The sequence below is a fragment of the Gavia stellata genome, chromosome 4, assembly GCF_030936135.1.
Source record: "Gavia stellata isolate bGavSte3 chromosome 4, bGavSte3.hap2, whole genome shotgun sequence".
Lineage (NCBI taxonomy): Eukaryota > Metazoa > Chordata > Aves > Gaviiformes > Gaviidae > Gavia > Gavia stellata.
This window is the reverse complement of record NC_082597.1, coordinates 44,915,107-44,930,934: the sequence shown is the minus strand read 5'-3', so window position 1 is coordinate 44,930,934 and position 15,828 is coordinate 44,915,107. Positions and strand designations below refer to the sequence as shown.

Genomic DNA, 15,828 nt, shown 5'->3' with positions numbered 1-15,828 from the left:
AGAAAATTTTGAGTTTGAGAAGGTAAAGCTGTGAATGTGATTACAAACTTGATGCTATTTTGAATGTTTAAAATTTAAATAGAACTATATAATTTCAATATATTTTTGAGAAAGATGTTCTTCAAGGAATCTTTTGAAAGAGAGAGATGTATATATTTGCTCAATATGGTGCAGTTTTTACCACCAGAACTGAAGCATGAGTCAGCATATGGATCTAGGATTAGGGAAATACTGCATTTTTAAGTACATTCTGGGAGATATTGATAGGAGGTTTTTTCTTTCATTGGAAAAATAAAGCCGTACAGTGCAAAGCCATTTTTAACATAATAAAAATCATAACGTAGTACTGAAATAATTTAACATCCAATTTTTCATGCTGCACTCCGTAACTCCTGTTATTACTATCTGTGTAACAGCAGTTATTTACATCTCCTATTTCACTACCCATCAAAATAATCTATTAGTTTTGCTACTCAGCCATTCCAGATATCCAGCATATAAAATAATAAGCACTATTCAGCATAGTTTCTCCACCTTCAGCACATGCCTTCAGGGTTGGGTGTTCACAAAAAGAAGAACTTTTTCTGTTCCCCAGAAGCTTGTGAGCACTTTTGTAAGATAAATGAGCTGTGAGTAACCAAGATATTCTGCAACCACAGCTCCAGTAGATATTTAAAAATTAGGCTAGCTGCAGAGTACTGCTAGATTTTAATCTGCACATTGCAGGATCAAACAAGATTCTGTTGCTGAACTAGCAGATCACTGTACAATCGAAGCTGTTAGCCTACAGCATCTTGGTTTTCCTTTCTCGGCAACACTTAAGAAAAAGAAGTCCTGGGATATTTCCATACGAAAGCACTTGCCAGCATGAATATGTGTAGACAACGCAATCTTTGTACTTCTATAAGTCATATAGAGAGACCTATGACATTTCAGTGTGTAAGGTGCTGATGTCTAATGGAAAGTCTGCTGCTCTACTTTTCTCTCTCCCACCTTCAACTGTCAAGAAGATCTGCATTCAGTATCAGGTGTGCTTTTTTTACTCACTCCTTGTTTGAGTAAGGAGTTTCTGTGACTTACCTATCCTTAAAAGCAAAGAATTATGATCATAATGCAACAGTTCTGCAACATTCTGTAATTTCTGGTGTAAAGAGTATTTATTAAAGCATGATTGTAATTGTGTGTTTCCCCCTCCCCTCAACATTTTCTGAACTTTGTAAAACATGTTATTTGTGACAAAGAAGAAATATAGCATAAATCCATATCTGCAAAGGTGAGACCGGGCAGTAATGCACACTCTTGCTCTATTTTAAGGCAAAAGCAGTTCAGCCATTAAATTCAGAGACCTGGGATCAGATTTAGAATCTCTTGGTAACAGTATTCAGGATGATGATATTTTTTAAAGTAACATTTGTTATTACAACTTCCCTGTACGGTAAGTTCACGTATTAAAACCAATTTCAGAAATGAACAGGAGGAAGAACCATCAGCAGCATGCACCTTAAATGGATGAACCTAATTCTGACAGGTGCTGAGCAGTGAACTGTAACCAGGCTTTAGAAAACCACTGATCTGGGGGGCCAACAGGGGATCAGCATCTCTCAGTATCAGGTCCAATACCATTAACTGCATGGTAACATTTAATTGTGGTAACAGCTATAGACATATATCAAGCAGTGCTTACACTATTATTAAAAAAAAGGAAATACATTAATAAAAATAATACCTGGTTCACAATTAATACTATCAGTAGGCACTACTGGACTAATGGCAAAGGGTAATAGACCCAATCCAGAACCTGGCAGAATCATTAGGAATATAAGTTTCTCATGAAATAAAAACATTTTTATATAAATGACATTTCATTAATTCTTACACTGCCAACTGCAATTTTTCTTTTGGCAACAGATGATGAGCTTTCCTGTTAGTCTTCCAAATTTAGAAACTCTGCAGCTACTTCAAGTGTCACTGAAGATGGCCTAAACTTTATTACTCTCCTGGTTAACACAAAACTGGAATGATGCTTCCTTTTAAACCAAACTTTTGCAATAAGTCTCTCTATGGCAAGGTAAGAATTAAATATATGCACTCACTTTGCATGCATTGAATCAAGCTCTTTCAGAAAGATTATTTGTTCCCATTAAAACCCCAAGGTGTTGCAAGCTCTATTTATAAGTATTCTTTTTAACTGCTTCACCACGTGGCACATGCTTTTAGTTAAAGATAAAATAAAGATGAAAATAAAATAGCATATCATTGTATGAATTATATCTGGTTTTTTAGCAGCCACCTCAGCAAGTATTTCTGAAGTATAACGATGCCTTTCCTGAGGCCACAGAATACAGCCAAAATTATAAATCTTCCTGGTCAACAGAAAACCAGTAGTGATTAATTCTTTAGACTAATTTTCTAAATAAAGCCAACCTAATTTGGGGGGATTTATTAAATATCTTTTAACATAGCTTATGTCATTAGAGAAAGAATATTGATTAATAAGATTTTAGCACAATTCTGGTGTGTTACTTTTCTCTGCTGATGCTCATTCAAAAAAAAAAAAGTTCTGTTGTATTAAAATATCTTTTATTTTCTGTGTTTTGGATACAATAGAACAAAAATACTTGCAGTTCACTTTCAAAGCTTTACATAACTTGGAAACTTGAGTGTTGTTCGGTATTTGATAAATATGAATATTCCCCCTTACATGACCAAATTATTTACAATACATTGCACTTCTGAATTTTATTTAATAACTGTGCAATATATGGTTATAAGTCTGTGACTTCCTATTCAATATTATTAAGTAAAAATAATAAATTCCAAAGACTAATTTGCTGATATATTTTAACTCTAGTGTTGAACACAAAAAAGGCCAAAAAAGAGGGGGGAGAATTTTCTGTGGCATTCAACAAGTTCTTGCTCTACACAATTAGTTTTACACAACAGTGTTTTATTTTTATGTATACATAATTATATACCTTGATAATAAAACCTTTCCTAGTCAAAACTGCGGAGAAAATGAGTTTGTTCTCAATTGATTGTTCTCAGTTGTTCTCAATTGTTCTTGATTGTTCTCAATCTCAACCTTTCTATAAGCTTGCATCACAATTCATCATATTTTAAAGTTACACACTCAGAAAATGTGAATGTATTCCCAGCTATTAAAAAGTAAATTTTATATAAGGGTTGCTAACATCACTATTACTATAACTTTTCCTCATTTGGGATTTTTTTAAAAAAAAAAAAATTCCAGTATTTTGGCCCTAGAAAATACATACTAGTGTTACCGAATAAATTGGTACGTTTGGAGACATATTTCAAAATGTCATCAAATTAGGAATCAATTTTAGGGGGGAAAATCCTTATCTTTCATGGTGAAAATCATATAGGCAATATTTTAGAGTCAGCATAGCAATAAAGAGAATGTTTTCATTATTTTAATCGAGATAACTTTTCATCTTCCACAGGTTATATTTGGAGAGATTTGGTTATACTCCAGAACAATAATGTTAAAAATCACCAAGTCAGCAGCCAAATGAAGCAAGACCTTTTAATAGGAGTAGTTAGGTAACTCTAACAAATTTTATGTATGTGATTTGTGGGGGGACTGCATGCTTTTTCTTTCTTCATGTCCCAGCAACTGAGGTGAAAAAACAAGCCCTCCAAACCCAAAGCCAAACTAGCACATATTGCAGCCTTCATCACTTACAGGTCTTGCAGCAGCCATCATTATATGTCTGCACAATTCCTCCATTCTAGGAAAATAAAAGGAGAATATATCAAAAAAGACTGTGCCCAATGCAAAGGTAAATTGTTTCTCAAGACATTCCATGTTTTAAAGACGTCCAAGTAATAAAAAATAGTATCACTGAAATCAAGAGAGTTGCACAAATATGATCAGCTGAAGGTTTGGTTCACAAATTCTTTACAGCTTTTGACATTGAAAATGAACTTGTCACTGCTTATCTGATCTGATCTAGTTGCCTTTGAATAACCCACTTAGTTTCTATGAGCATCTTTTTATGTCATCCACTACCATCTATTTCCCCACCATGGGGATTTATTAGGATAGTTTAAAAAATTAATGTATGCAACTTTGCTGATGATGTAAAAGGATTTACACTGATCGTATGCCAAGGAGAAAATTAATATCTAACAAGTAGCTCTTTACAACGTTAAATATATATATGTATATATACACATTTTTGAAAGAGAACATTAACTGCAGAATTTCAGAACCATTGGTGTGTTCAATTCTTTTTCTCAATTATAGTCTTTGTTATTGATTTCTTCTAAAGTTGCTTGTTAGCTAGAAAGTAAAAATGTATGAAAGTGAAGAAAATGTCTTTCTGAAATTAAAAGAGAGCATGAGAGGGAGAGAGAGACAGAGTGGCTGTCAGATGCTGTCAGAATGGGTGCAAGCAAGAAACATGCAACCACAATGTTAGTGCATAGCCCAGAACTGCATATTAAGCAGACAACTGAACATAAATAGCACACTTAAAATAACAACAGACAGAAGAAGTTTTTAAGCTTCCATCTTTTCACGGTAGCATGCATTTTTTATCTCATTACAGAAAAAATACAGAATAAGTTGTTCAAGAGCTTCTTAAATGAGCACTTAAACTCAGCCTTTTAAATCCATATTCCTAAATTATCCTGAGCTGCCTGTCAGAAGAGCTTTCTCCTTGGCTACTGGCTCAAGTCTGTGCTCAGTATCTTTGAAAAACAGGTCAGACTGACTCAGGAAGTTAATTTTAGGGCTACATTCTTTAAAATCTTGACCATTATTACTAAGGAAAGATCCTAATAGACAGTAACATAAGGGTTCCAAGGAAGAAACTCAAGCATAAAGTCAAAGTAGAACAAACATTAATTTTAGATGAAATGCCTTCTTCAGGATTGGAAGAAATAAGGACTTTTTTAAACAAATGCAATGGATAAGTAGGACTTGTGCTAACTTTATAATCTGTAGTCAAGGCAGCAATGGTACTTACCCTCTCTTCATGTATATTTATTTTATTATTATTTGTATCTTAAATATATGGTATACTGCAAGTGCAAGAATTATAAGAAGTAGTATAAAGTTAGAGAAGTATTAAATTAGAAATTAAAATAGTAAACAAATATGTAATGTATATGAAGCATCCACATTCTTCAAACCAATTTATATGGGTATGCCAAATTTACAGTTTTAGATACATGATGTAGGTAGATACCATTTCTTGTATGATAGCTACTTTTTGTTATGTTATACAAAGTTTACTTTAAGAGATAATAAAGTTTATATATACTCTGTCATCTTTCTAATATTTGCTCAGCTTAAGGAATTTTTAATATAGCCCACTTTTATATGCAGCATTTCTGAATTGCTTGATCCAATTTGTTTACTGTATGTGTACTACAAACTTGGCAAAGTGTTATTCCAAACTAAAGTAAGACATAGTGATTAGCACTTTATGTAGTGGTATCTCAAGCATGATTCCAATTCCATAATACTTTAAAATCAGTCATCATTAAGACCCAAAACAAACTTTCATACTCCTCACAGATATTTTGTCAGTCAAAAGCAAACAGGAATATAGAAGACAAGACTGTAAATTGCTCGCTTACATGTTTTTACTTACCACTTTTTCAGTTTAAAGAAAGTACATGAGGTATGCATGTGTTGTCAAGTGTAAGGCAAACTCCAGATCAGTTATTGTCACTTACCTCACCCAAAGTACAAACCTTTGTACACTCAGTGTCATTAAAAGGTGGGCAGACAACACTTGATCCCAGTATGATAGCCCCCACAGGAGTCTTCGCACACTTGTAGTTGGTGCAGTTGGAACTCCAGGTGCTTCCTTCCTGAATATATAAAAAAAAAACATCATCAGGAAAAATGAAACATTTCAGCTTTATCTCCAACCCCAAATGTCTGTAAAAGTGGTGCCCTCATGCTGTAGTACCTACTGGAGTGGAAAACTTGTTGCAGACTACCCATAGACGGCAAAGGGAAAGACCATCCTCTAACTACCAGTGGCGACTCCTCCCTGGATCTATGGCTCTAGTCTCCAGCATGCTGTTCAGCACAGCTGTCCTAGTGCAGAACGAAAGGGCTCTCTGCCAGAAAGAAAGTCCAATAGTTTCTTTTGCTCCAAAAGCAATGGGAAGCATGAACCAAGTCAAGGCCACATCTAAATTTTCTCGTATGTGGATGCTGGGGCACACCATCAGGATCCTGAACCCCAGTGCTTCTGTTTGCACATTTCCTTTCTGTAGAAACCAGAGTGAAGAAAAGAGTGGCCCTGGAAAGAGGGGGACATAGGAGTCCTGACGTGGACTCAGAAGCTTCCAACTCATCTAAATCACAGTATATGACTTAGAGTTACAATTTGGACCTGACCCTGCACTTAGAGCATATCCAACCTTAAGTAAATTATGAGAGTTGCATAACTTTGTAGAAAATATTGCAACCAATAAAATTAAATAAGGTGTTCACCTAGCATGAAATGTCAGGTCTTTAAATAAACACACTTTTTTCCTATCATATACCCTAAATAGTCCCTAAACACGTAACCACCAGTAAGGAGGTATGAAGCAAGACTCACAGCATGAGTTAACTAAGAAGTGACTGTCAGACACCTGTTTATCATACCATTGTAGTTCTTTTCTATTTCTGTCCAGAGGCACTTACCTCATACACAATCAGTGTTCCATTCTCAGTATGAAAAGAGCAGGACATGTTTTGACACGTACCACAACAAGTATGGTGACTGGAGGAAGGAATATATATTTGATGCTGGAAAGAAAGGAAAGCAAAAAAAGAAAAAAACAAGTATTTTTTAAACATACAGTATATGAAAATTCATTGATGTCTGAAACTAAAAATACCAAGAGAAACAATATACGGATGGATGGGTGGATGAATAAGTTTACATATGCTGCTAGAAATTGCCTCTCAAAATAATCCTGGAGACACAAGATACACATCATCACTGTTAAATTCTCAAGTTTTTGCTGAGCAAACTGGACTAGCAAAAGTCTTCACTTTGACTTTTATCCTAATTGTGTAGTTGTGCTCACATTCCTGTATTTTGAGAATACTCACAGCTTCACATTGCTGGGAACAGTTCACCATTGTAAAATGCATGGCATTGTATCCTGTGTTCTGATCTTTTTCTTGTAAACACTGGACAGTGTAACAAAGGTCTCCATCCAAGTACTGAATCACTGACTGTCCAGGATTCAGTACCGTGACCTCCTGGAAGATGCACACATCATCCTTCTCTAACACCAAAAGAAATAAATGTTACCAGAGGGGAAAAAAAAGTCATCAAGCAAATTAACAGAAACACTGTGAAGACAAAAGTAGGGGAAAGTCCTATGCTCTGTAAAAGTATTCTAACTTTTAGGCTTGGTAGGTTTGTGGTTTTAATTACCAAACAACGGGGTGAGGAGGTATACTTCAGCTTAAGAAAATGCTACAAAAATGCAAAACTGCCTAAAATTTATAGTGTTCCTACTATGGAAGCAAAAAAAAAATCTATTGTTCTTATTTTTGAAGAGTTCTAATATTTATCATGGGACTAAGTACACTTTATGACTTATTCTGCACATCACAAAATGTAGCCTTTCTGTCAATTAAACTAGTATGTTTACAATTACCTGTGGGGTGGTAACATGCTCAAGCTGTACTGTGTGTGCTTTGCTCCCAGAGGCAGTTTAACCTTGGCTGCAGTCAGGATTGCAGCATACCTCAAAGATCCCTGTGCACAGTACAGCTGAAATCTAGGCTACATGGGGTAGCTGAGTGAGGGAAGGGAGCAAAGGTCTGATCTTAAGACTGCGTACCTACCCTTGTGCTGGCTGGACAGGTCTGTTGCTCTGGTGTGAGACGTCTGATTTGTGCTCCACAGCGAACTAGGAGCAGTCGCACCGCTCACACTCATCTAAGGTTCACAACCTGCTTCCTATCTGCCTCTCACCAGAGAGACAGTAACCTGACTGAAAGCATGGACAGTTTTACGACACTCCTACACCCCACCAGAACAGACACAAAGTGGATGGGTTAGCAGACGAAGCATCGTATTCAGAAAAGAGAGCATAATTGCATAACTAGGTAGACACCCATAAAATCAAGATAAAAGAGCATTTACATTTGAGAAGGTTTTATGGTCCTATTTCTGCTTTCTTTGCATGCCCTTTTTACTAAAAACTAAAATAAAACAGATAGGAATATGAAAAATTTACCACAAATGTAGGGAGTGCATCCACAAGCACTGGAAACACTACTATCTATTTTTTTAACTTCTCCCTGAGTATAAAAAGATAAGAGTTTGCAAAGTCATGCACAATTAAATGTAGTGCTAAACAGACAGTTTTTCTCTAAAAATATAAAATATTACTTTCATAACTTCTATCCCTGCTTTCATAAAAGAGAAAAATTGCAGTGTACTCAAGAAACAGTAGCATGTTCAGAGTTATTGAAAGTATTTATCTCTTTAAACAGGAGCAAAGCACGTCATTTTCTCTAGGAATGCATATAAACAGCAGCATGGCTAAACAGCAATTTTTCCTGAGATAACGAAGTTATTTCAATAATAAACATATTAGCAAAAGACTGCCTTCTATGAATTTTCTTCCAAAAGACAGATGAAAACTACTCAAATTTGCAACTCCTGTTTAGACTTTACATCATGCAGTCTTCACAGAAGGGGAAGAGAAGGACAAGGTACAGGCATTTGATAGGGAAAATATCTCTGTCACTATAGTAATAATGGGAGTTTGAACATTCACTCATAATTCTTTTCCAGATCACAGTCCTTGTTACGAGAAAGTATGTGAGGAGCAAAATATTTATGACTTCTCATATGAGCTAAATTCAATAATGTTAAATGATTTTAATTAAAAGCATAAATGATTAACAAAATAACACATTTCTCCAGATGATACATATGATCATAAAGCTCATCCCTCATTAATTATTAAAAACAATTAGGAATTATTTATGTGGAAAAACTTCCCAGCATATTGTTTCGAGTCAACATTGAACAGAATAATATTACAGTTGCTTTTCTTCTTTTGACATGTTAAAATACACAAAGCGAAATTTCCCCGAGGAATAGTTGACAACACTGTGCAGAAATTTGATGGAGTTACACGCTCAAGCTGGGGACTGAGAAGCAGTCCCAGCTTGTCCCTGTTCAGCCTCATCACCCTTCACAACTAATTGAAACAAGGAATGTAAAGGGAGGAGTAAGAGGGCTGAACACTATTAATAAAAATATCTAAAGGACAGTGCTTACCAATTTACAGGTCAGCATAGTAGCATTTTCACAGCTACATTCTGAGAAGAAAACAAGAAAAGCATGTTAGTCAGTTAGCTTATTGTTAGCTTTTGTTAACAGCAGTGACTAAGAAATAAAGTAACAATTACCACAGTGCCATTCTGGACAACACTGCCCAGGTATTTTTTTCTTCACAAGTGTCGTGTCACCTGTGCAATTCATAGGAGGCTCAGAACAAAGATTTTCATCGCAAACTAAATGAGGGGAAAAGACAGGTATGAGAATTCACTCAAATTCCCTTTGAATTTTCCAGCTTGTATTTCTCTTCATAAACTATTCTAAAAATAATGACATTTTAAATAAATTTTTATCGTATTTCTTAACCATCTCTATGGAATTGAAAAATAAACCAAGATTTTCAAAATTGCTTTTAGTTGCCTTAGAACAAGTTTAAATTTTCAGAAAACATCACTCAGCAATCATTTAATATTCTTCCTACTTTGGAGTGTCTCAAGCTGATAACCAGAAACAAAGACAACTAAAATCACAGCTCTTGGAAAAACATGGGTGTTTTTTCATCTCTGCTTTGTTGTAAAGCACATATATGTAAGATAACAGGGAGCAACTCCTCTCCTGGAATAACTCTAATAAGAAAATACTTGCCCGTCTTATTAGAGGAGGCTTACTGGAACTCTGAAAAAAGACCACATACTAACTTTCCAGCTGCTAGAAGTTGGCAAAAACAGTGACAAAAGCCTTTGCAGAAACTTTCACCTGGGTGCAAGAACTAGGAAAAGACCAAAATGTGGAACCACCTGAAGTAAAAATCACTAGGCTCCAAACTTACTGGAAGACAATTTAATTAATTGAAAATACCCAAAGGCTGTAATAGGACGAGTTAATGCAGGAATACTTCATTGATCTAAATTAAGCAGTTACGCTTATAGACATTAGCTAAGAACATACAGCACAATTTCTGTGTTTTATAAGGCTAGCGAAGTGACTACATTACACTACAAATATTTTTCTTCTGGCTACTCATTGTTTGAATAGTAGTCAACCCAGCAGTATTTGAAACCCTTGGCCTACTCCTTCCCCTAAAAGCTAACAGTGCAAAGAAAGTGCCCAAACACTAATGAATGGTACAACAGAGGAACAGCAAGGAAGTTGTTTTATTACAGGTGATTTAGTACATGAACAATCGTATATTTATACACCAAGGATGGGGTTCAGTTCCAGATTAATATATCAATATTTAGATCATCCTGAAAGTAGCTATATACTGTTTGGTGAACTAAAGAGGCTCCCCCCACTCCATTGACTGTGTTGGTTAGAACACCATTGAGTACATACCAAGAACTTTGAACCTACCTCAAAGGTAGACACGCTCATTTAGATCTCTTAATCTCTAGCTGAAGACCACCCTAAATCTTGAATCAAAAAAATCTCCACACAGACACTTCCTGTCATTTTTACTAAATTTGGTAATATATTGAACTGATAACAGTTACACTCACCACAGTAGTAATGAGGACAACAGTAATGTATGGTATTAAGGTCTACAGTGAGAATTTCCCCTTCATTACACAAGGGAACAGGTTCAATACAGGATTCACAAACTAAAATTAAAAAAATAATCAGACATTTACAAAGTTTTAAATACTAGAAAGTTAGCACATGTGAATTTTATTTAATATTACAAGTCATATTATGTTTGTTAGTTGGATAACAGAGCTTTTATGGATTGATGTTCAAATATAAAAACATAACAAAGCAGTAGTGCATGCACCTAGATGTCAGGACTTACACGAAGTAAAAGCCAGTTTGGTGGTAAAGAAGTACTGAGGCTGAGCTGTGATCCATGACACAACACACCGAGGGCATAGATCATATATATAACTCAGCTGTGGAGGTCAGTGTCTGTTAACAATATTGTTCTGCAGTTCAAGTATGATGTTCAAAATTATGTTGCAAATAAAAGATTCCAAAACCCAAGAATAATTCGTGCTCCAGTCAGTCTGACCTGTGTGAAGTCCCACTGACCTCTCCAAGAATTTTTGGATTAAATTATTAGGTTTAGAACTATAGACTATTTTTTGTAAATACTTAACTATTCCTTAGTTATTCACAAAAATATTAGAGGCTTCTTACCACAGAGATAAGAGAAACAACAGGGATCGTCCTGTTTTGCTTCAACAATAAATTGATCTTCTCTGCAGTTCAGCTGGGAAGCATTGAAACATACTGAAGGATCGCATTCTGTAGGATATGAAATAATCAGTATTTTTAAAAGAGTCAAGATAAAGAAAATATATTCTTCATCTCCTTAGTAAAACAAAAACCCCAAATTGACTGTGGGTAAATCAGAAGTGACACAAAACACAAACACAAAAAATATTGGAGAGTGTGAAAAAAAAATACTTCATTCCTTGGTGCTATTTACTATTCCCCATTCTGTTAACAATCAAAACAACTTGTAAGGCAAACTTTCTTACAACACCTAATACAAGTGTGGAAAATGTGCCAGTAACTGCATTTTTTTATTTCCCTTACCACATCGGTACTGTGGACAGCAGGACAGGGGGTGGTAGCCTACAACCAATTTTTCATTGGTTTTGCATGTTGGAATAACGGTATCACACAATGACATGTTACATTCTGTGGGATAAAAAACAATCAATTTTGACATATTTGAACAGATACAAGTGCAAGTCCTATACCTCAAGGTATTTATGCCATCTAGCATAGAGATGCACAACCTAACAGGCCAAGTCAGCTTACAGTGCACGCCACACCATCATGTAGACCTCCCAGCTCAACCCAGGGCTGGGAAAGCTCCATTCATGTGGCACTGTGCAAGCACAGTTATACCCCTCCTAAAGCAGGTATTTACCTGCCCTGCTTCCTACAGATGAAGCTAGTAAAACTATTCCCTAAACAAATGAACAACACAGTGTTGGTTACCAATAGCTAACTAATGAGCAAAACCACCAGATCAGCTGGACCATTTGTTCTCTTTTTCCCCTGAAGTTGTTATGAAAAAATAACTATCTTTTGCTTAACATTTTAGGAGCAATAAACATATTCCTTTTTCTAAGGAACATGGCTAGACAGAATATTAGTATTCAGTGATCAGCTCACAGAATACTGCTTCTGAGAAACAGCAGTAGGTCAAAGGATACTGCACTTGACACCAAAACACTAGTAAGAAAAGCAAATAGGCTCTGATGACTGCCCCAGTTACCAAGCTACTTCTATCATCAAGTATTTCTCAATTTCTTTTGAAATTCCAAACAAGAGCTTAAACATTCATTTTTAACAGAAGTTTTGTTTCACTAGTGTCTTCTAAGAAAAAAAATTTAATTTCAGTGAGTCAGTTCTTACAAACAAAAGAAGTCTGCTTTGCTGGCCCAACCAGTCACAAGTACCTAAAAACCAATTCTGCAAAACAATACTTTGAACCCTGTCTAAAGATGATAATCTGCTGATGAATGTCAAGCACTTACCTTATACTTCTGTTACTGAAAACAAGTGTGGTACATACCACAAACTTTCTTTGGACAGCAAGCCCTCTCTTCAATGACATGGACGATAACTTCTTCTTCTCTTTCACAGACTGGTGGTGGATCCTCTTTGCATTCAGGTTCTACGGCAACAACGCTTCCATTTTCTAAACAGTTGTACATGCAACAGCCTTTCATGGACCCATTCCAGATCTCCCCAGCAGAGCGGGGTTGCCCTTTGTTATCTGTACATGCTGAGAGAAAAACATTATATCTCTTCAACAAGTAGAGAGTGCAGATTTCCTGTGAGCAACTATGAATTAGTTTGGCATCTGGGTAGCCTTATTACATAAAATAAGAACACTGTGGAGCATTATGATCAAGGAATCCAAAAAAAGATGATGACCTTAAAATCCTTAAATAAACAAATGCTTTGCTATGGGTAAAAATAATCAGTGAGTGCAGGGGAAAGAACCTGCCTATGCTATTCCTTCCTGAGTACTCCAGGAAAGAAAGCCTGTGAGCTACAGAAAAATGACCATCATTTTTCCCCCACAGAAGTACATCAGCATTGGGTCTTGAATCCAAATGAAGTGAAAGCACAAACTGCTGTAGCTTGAGATAAAGCTAGGCTCTGTTGAAGGGAGCTGTACCAGATACACACCTGAGGACTGACAAATATTTAAACATTACTTACACTGAGCTGCAGTTAATATTAGCATATTTGCAAAACTACTCTGTCTTGCACTTACTACATTTTTCTTCTGGTATACAGAGGTCAGAATCTGTTCTATGAAGAACAGTGCCATTTTTACACACACAGTCTTCCCTTAAATAGGAACAGGGAGAATCTTCATAGAACCACTTATTCAAGCATGTCTTGGCTTCACAGGGTTGCACACAAGGCTGGTACTCCTTGCTCTCGGGACAGCTCAATGCTGCAAGTCATAAAAACAGGAAATTGAGTGCTGCTGTTATTCTTTCAGCATTTCATTGGATAAACAGGTAGTACAAACAAGTGAGTGTTTCACAGAAAGCATACATTTATATTTTTAACAGTGCTTTAGGTAAGCAGCTAATTCAATCAAGATTAAAACTGATTTATCACACTTTAACTAAAACAATACATCTTAATAACTTGTACCCTGACTTACTAATGCTGTGACAGAATGAGACAGTACTTCTAATAATAATAGAAAGAAATATATTTAAGTCATCACTAAACACTGCAGCAGTACAAAGCCACACTGGGATACAGAACATGGCTCTCTGCTTACAACAGTAATCAGATGTCCTCCATTTAATGCAGATGTTGTGCTTGTTGCATAAAGCCACATATGCAGAAAGTGCATCACACTCATAATTCCAAAAATAAGTACTGTTGATCCACATCTTCTCACAAAACTCCTGTGGTGACACCTAGGAGCATATTGTAATTAAGAATTAACAAGTAGAAGAGTTTTCTGTAATTAAAATAATTAATTAATTACAAGAATTAATATAGCTGCAGGGGAAAATTCACAAGCAGTGTCTAAAGTAAAAAACACCATTTTTTTCAGAACACTCATTCTGCAAAACTTAAACTGCCAGAAATTTTTATGCTCATTACTAGGCACAGAACGCAGTTGTAATGAGATTGTCACACTACTGACAAGAACTTTTGCAGTACATTCCTGTCAGCTAAAAGTCAACAATCTCAGCTAAGCATTGCTGCTCTACCTTCCATAAATTCCTGCTGTGAATTAATTATTACTCAGTGCTCTGTTTCTGTGTCTATAGGGCCCAATAGCCTGTGGGTCTAAATGCATTTAGTCCAACCTAACTTATTTCTGTTTTTTTTTATTTGCATAAACTTATAACAAGGTGGAGAAAGTCAGATTTTGTTTTATTCTGCCTGTTCACTACTGTGCTGCAGCCCAGCTTTCCCTGTGGTTTCAGGAAACCTTCAAGCAGTCGCTCACTTCTGCTGTAAAGTTCATTACACCGATGACTCTGTTACCTATCCTTGTCCAGTTGCTTCATGCCTCTGAAGCACACAATACGCTCCCTCCACTCTGGCTCTGCCACCATCACGTATATGAAAGAAAACAAATTTCATAATGGATGAACCAAGTGCTTGGCAATTTTGATGCTATGTCAGGTTTTGTTGTAAACCAGGAAAAGATGCAATTGCATTGTATCTGAGGCTATGAGAGTGCTCCTGGAAACATATATGAAGTAGGAATTCTGACTATTCAGATTCCCTTTAATTATTGTAAAATGAAATATGTTAAAACAATTACGAGAAGCATCCTGCTACCCACTGGTGCTACACTCCCTTCTTGGTTCCCAACTGCTTACCACTGCTCCCTCCCATTAAGTTTCTGTGGCAAAGATCTATTAAACTTTTTTTTTTTAAAAAAAAATCTCTTTAACCCCTTCCTTTCAGAAGAACTCCCTCCATCTTTTTTCTACCTGGGGAAAGTGAGGTAAGGTCTTGGGAGTTTGAAGGAAGGGGCTCAGCTGCCTACAATACCTTTAACAGGATTTGTCTGTGATGAAAACTGCAGAGTAACACAATGCAAACCAGGGGTGAAAGGCAGAACAGCAAGAAGTGAATCAGGAATCTGGACACGTCTATCTCTGAGAAAGAAAGGGCCATTTCAATAATCCTTTTTATTTTGAATTCAGTGGGAAAAGTATGTCAGACCTCAGAGATTTGGCGCTTCCTCATTTTCCATTCCAGGAAGCAGCTGCACTGCACTACCTACCTCTAGTGGTAGTATGCATGCTACAGCTATATCCTGGTTAGAAAGTACAGTGTCCAGAAACAAATTATAATCTTTATGTAAGAAACGCTACCAAATTGTCAATGCAATAGTGACTATGTCAAAATTTGTTTAACTGGAAATTTCTTTAGTCCAATCAGTCTCAGAATGCATGAGTTGCTTTGTGTGCAGCAGAAGCATGAGGCTTTCAGTTCTAGTGACCTGTGTCAAGCATTTATTAAAAATAACTCTTTTGGAATGCATTTGAGTTGAGATGATGATCTGGTGTCTCTCCTTTGAGCTTTGCCT

At 36.1% G+C, this 15,828-nt stretch overlaps 1 protein-coding gene across 1 annotated transcript in view; it reads right to left on the bottom strand.

Moving 5' to 3' along the window:
• Window positions 1-15,828, bottom strand: part of OTOGL (otogelin like) — a 95,038-nt gene that overhangs the window by 3,268 nt on the left and 75,942 nt on the right. Inside the window, exons 45-57 of the mRNA XM_059816155.1 lie at window positions 14,050-14,191; window positions 13,525-13,710; window positions 12,814-13,026; window positions 11,823-11,927; window positions 11,421-11,528; window positions 10,787-10,888; window positions 9,419-9,523; window positions 9,288-9,328; window positions 8,233-8,296; window positions 7,091-7,269; window positions 6,677-6,781; window positions 5,728-5,847; window positions 3,707-3,752 (exon numbers count right to left, since the gene is read on the bottom strand). Of these exons, the coding sequence (XP_059672138.1) occupies window positions 3,707-3,752; window positions 5,728-5,847; window positions 6,677-6,781; window positions 7,091-7,269; window positions 8,233-8,296; window positions 9,288-9,328; window positions 9,419-9,523; window positions 10,787-10,888; window positions 11,421-11,528; window positions 11,823-11,927; window positions 12,814-13,026; window positions 13,525-13,710; window positions 14,050-14,191 (1,516 nt within the window). The remainder of the gene's footprint in view (window positions 1-3,706; window positions 3,753-5,727; window positions 5,848-6,676; window positions 6,782-7,090; window positions 7,270-8,232; window positions 8,297-9,287; window positions 9,329-9,418; window positions 9,524-10,786; window positions 10,889-11,420; window positions 11,529-11,822; window positions 11,928-12,813; window positions 13,027-13,524; window positions 13,711-14,049; window positions 14,192-15,828) is intronic.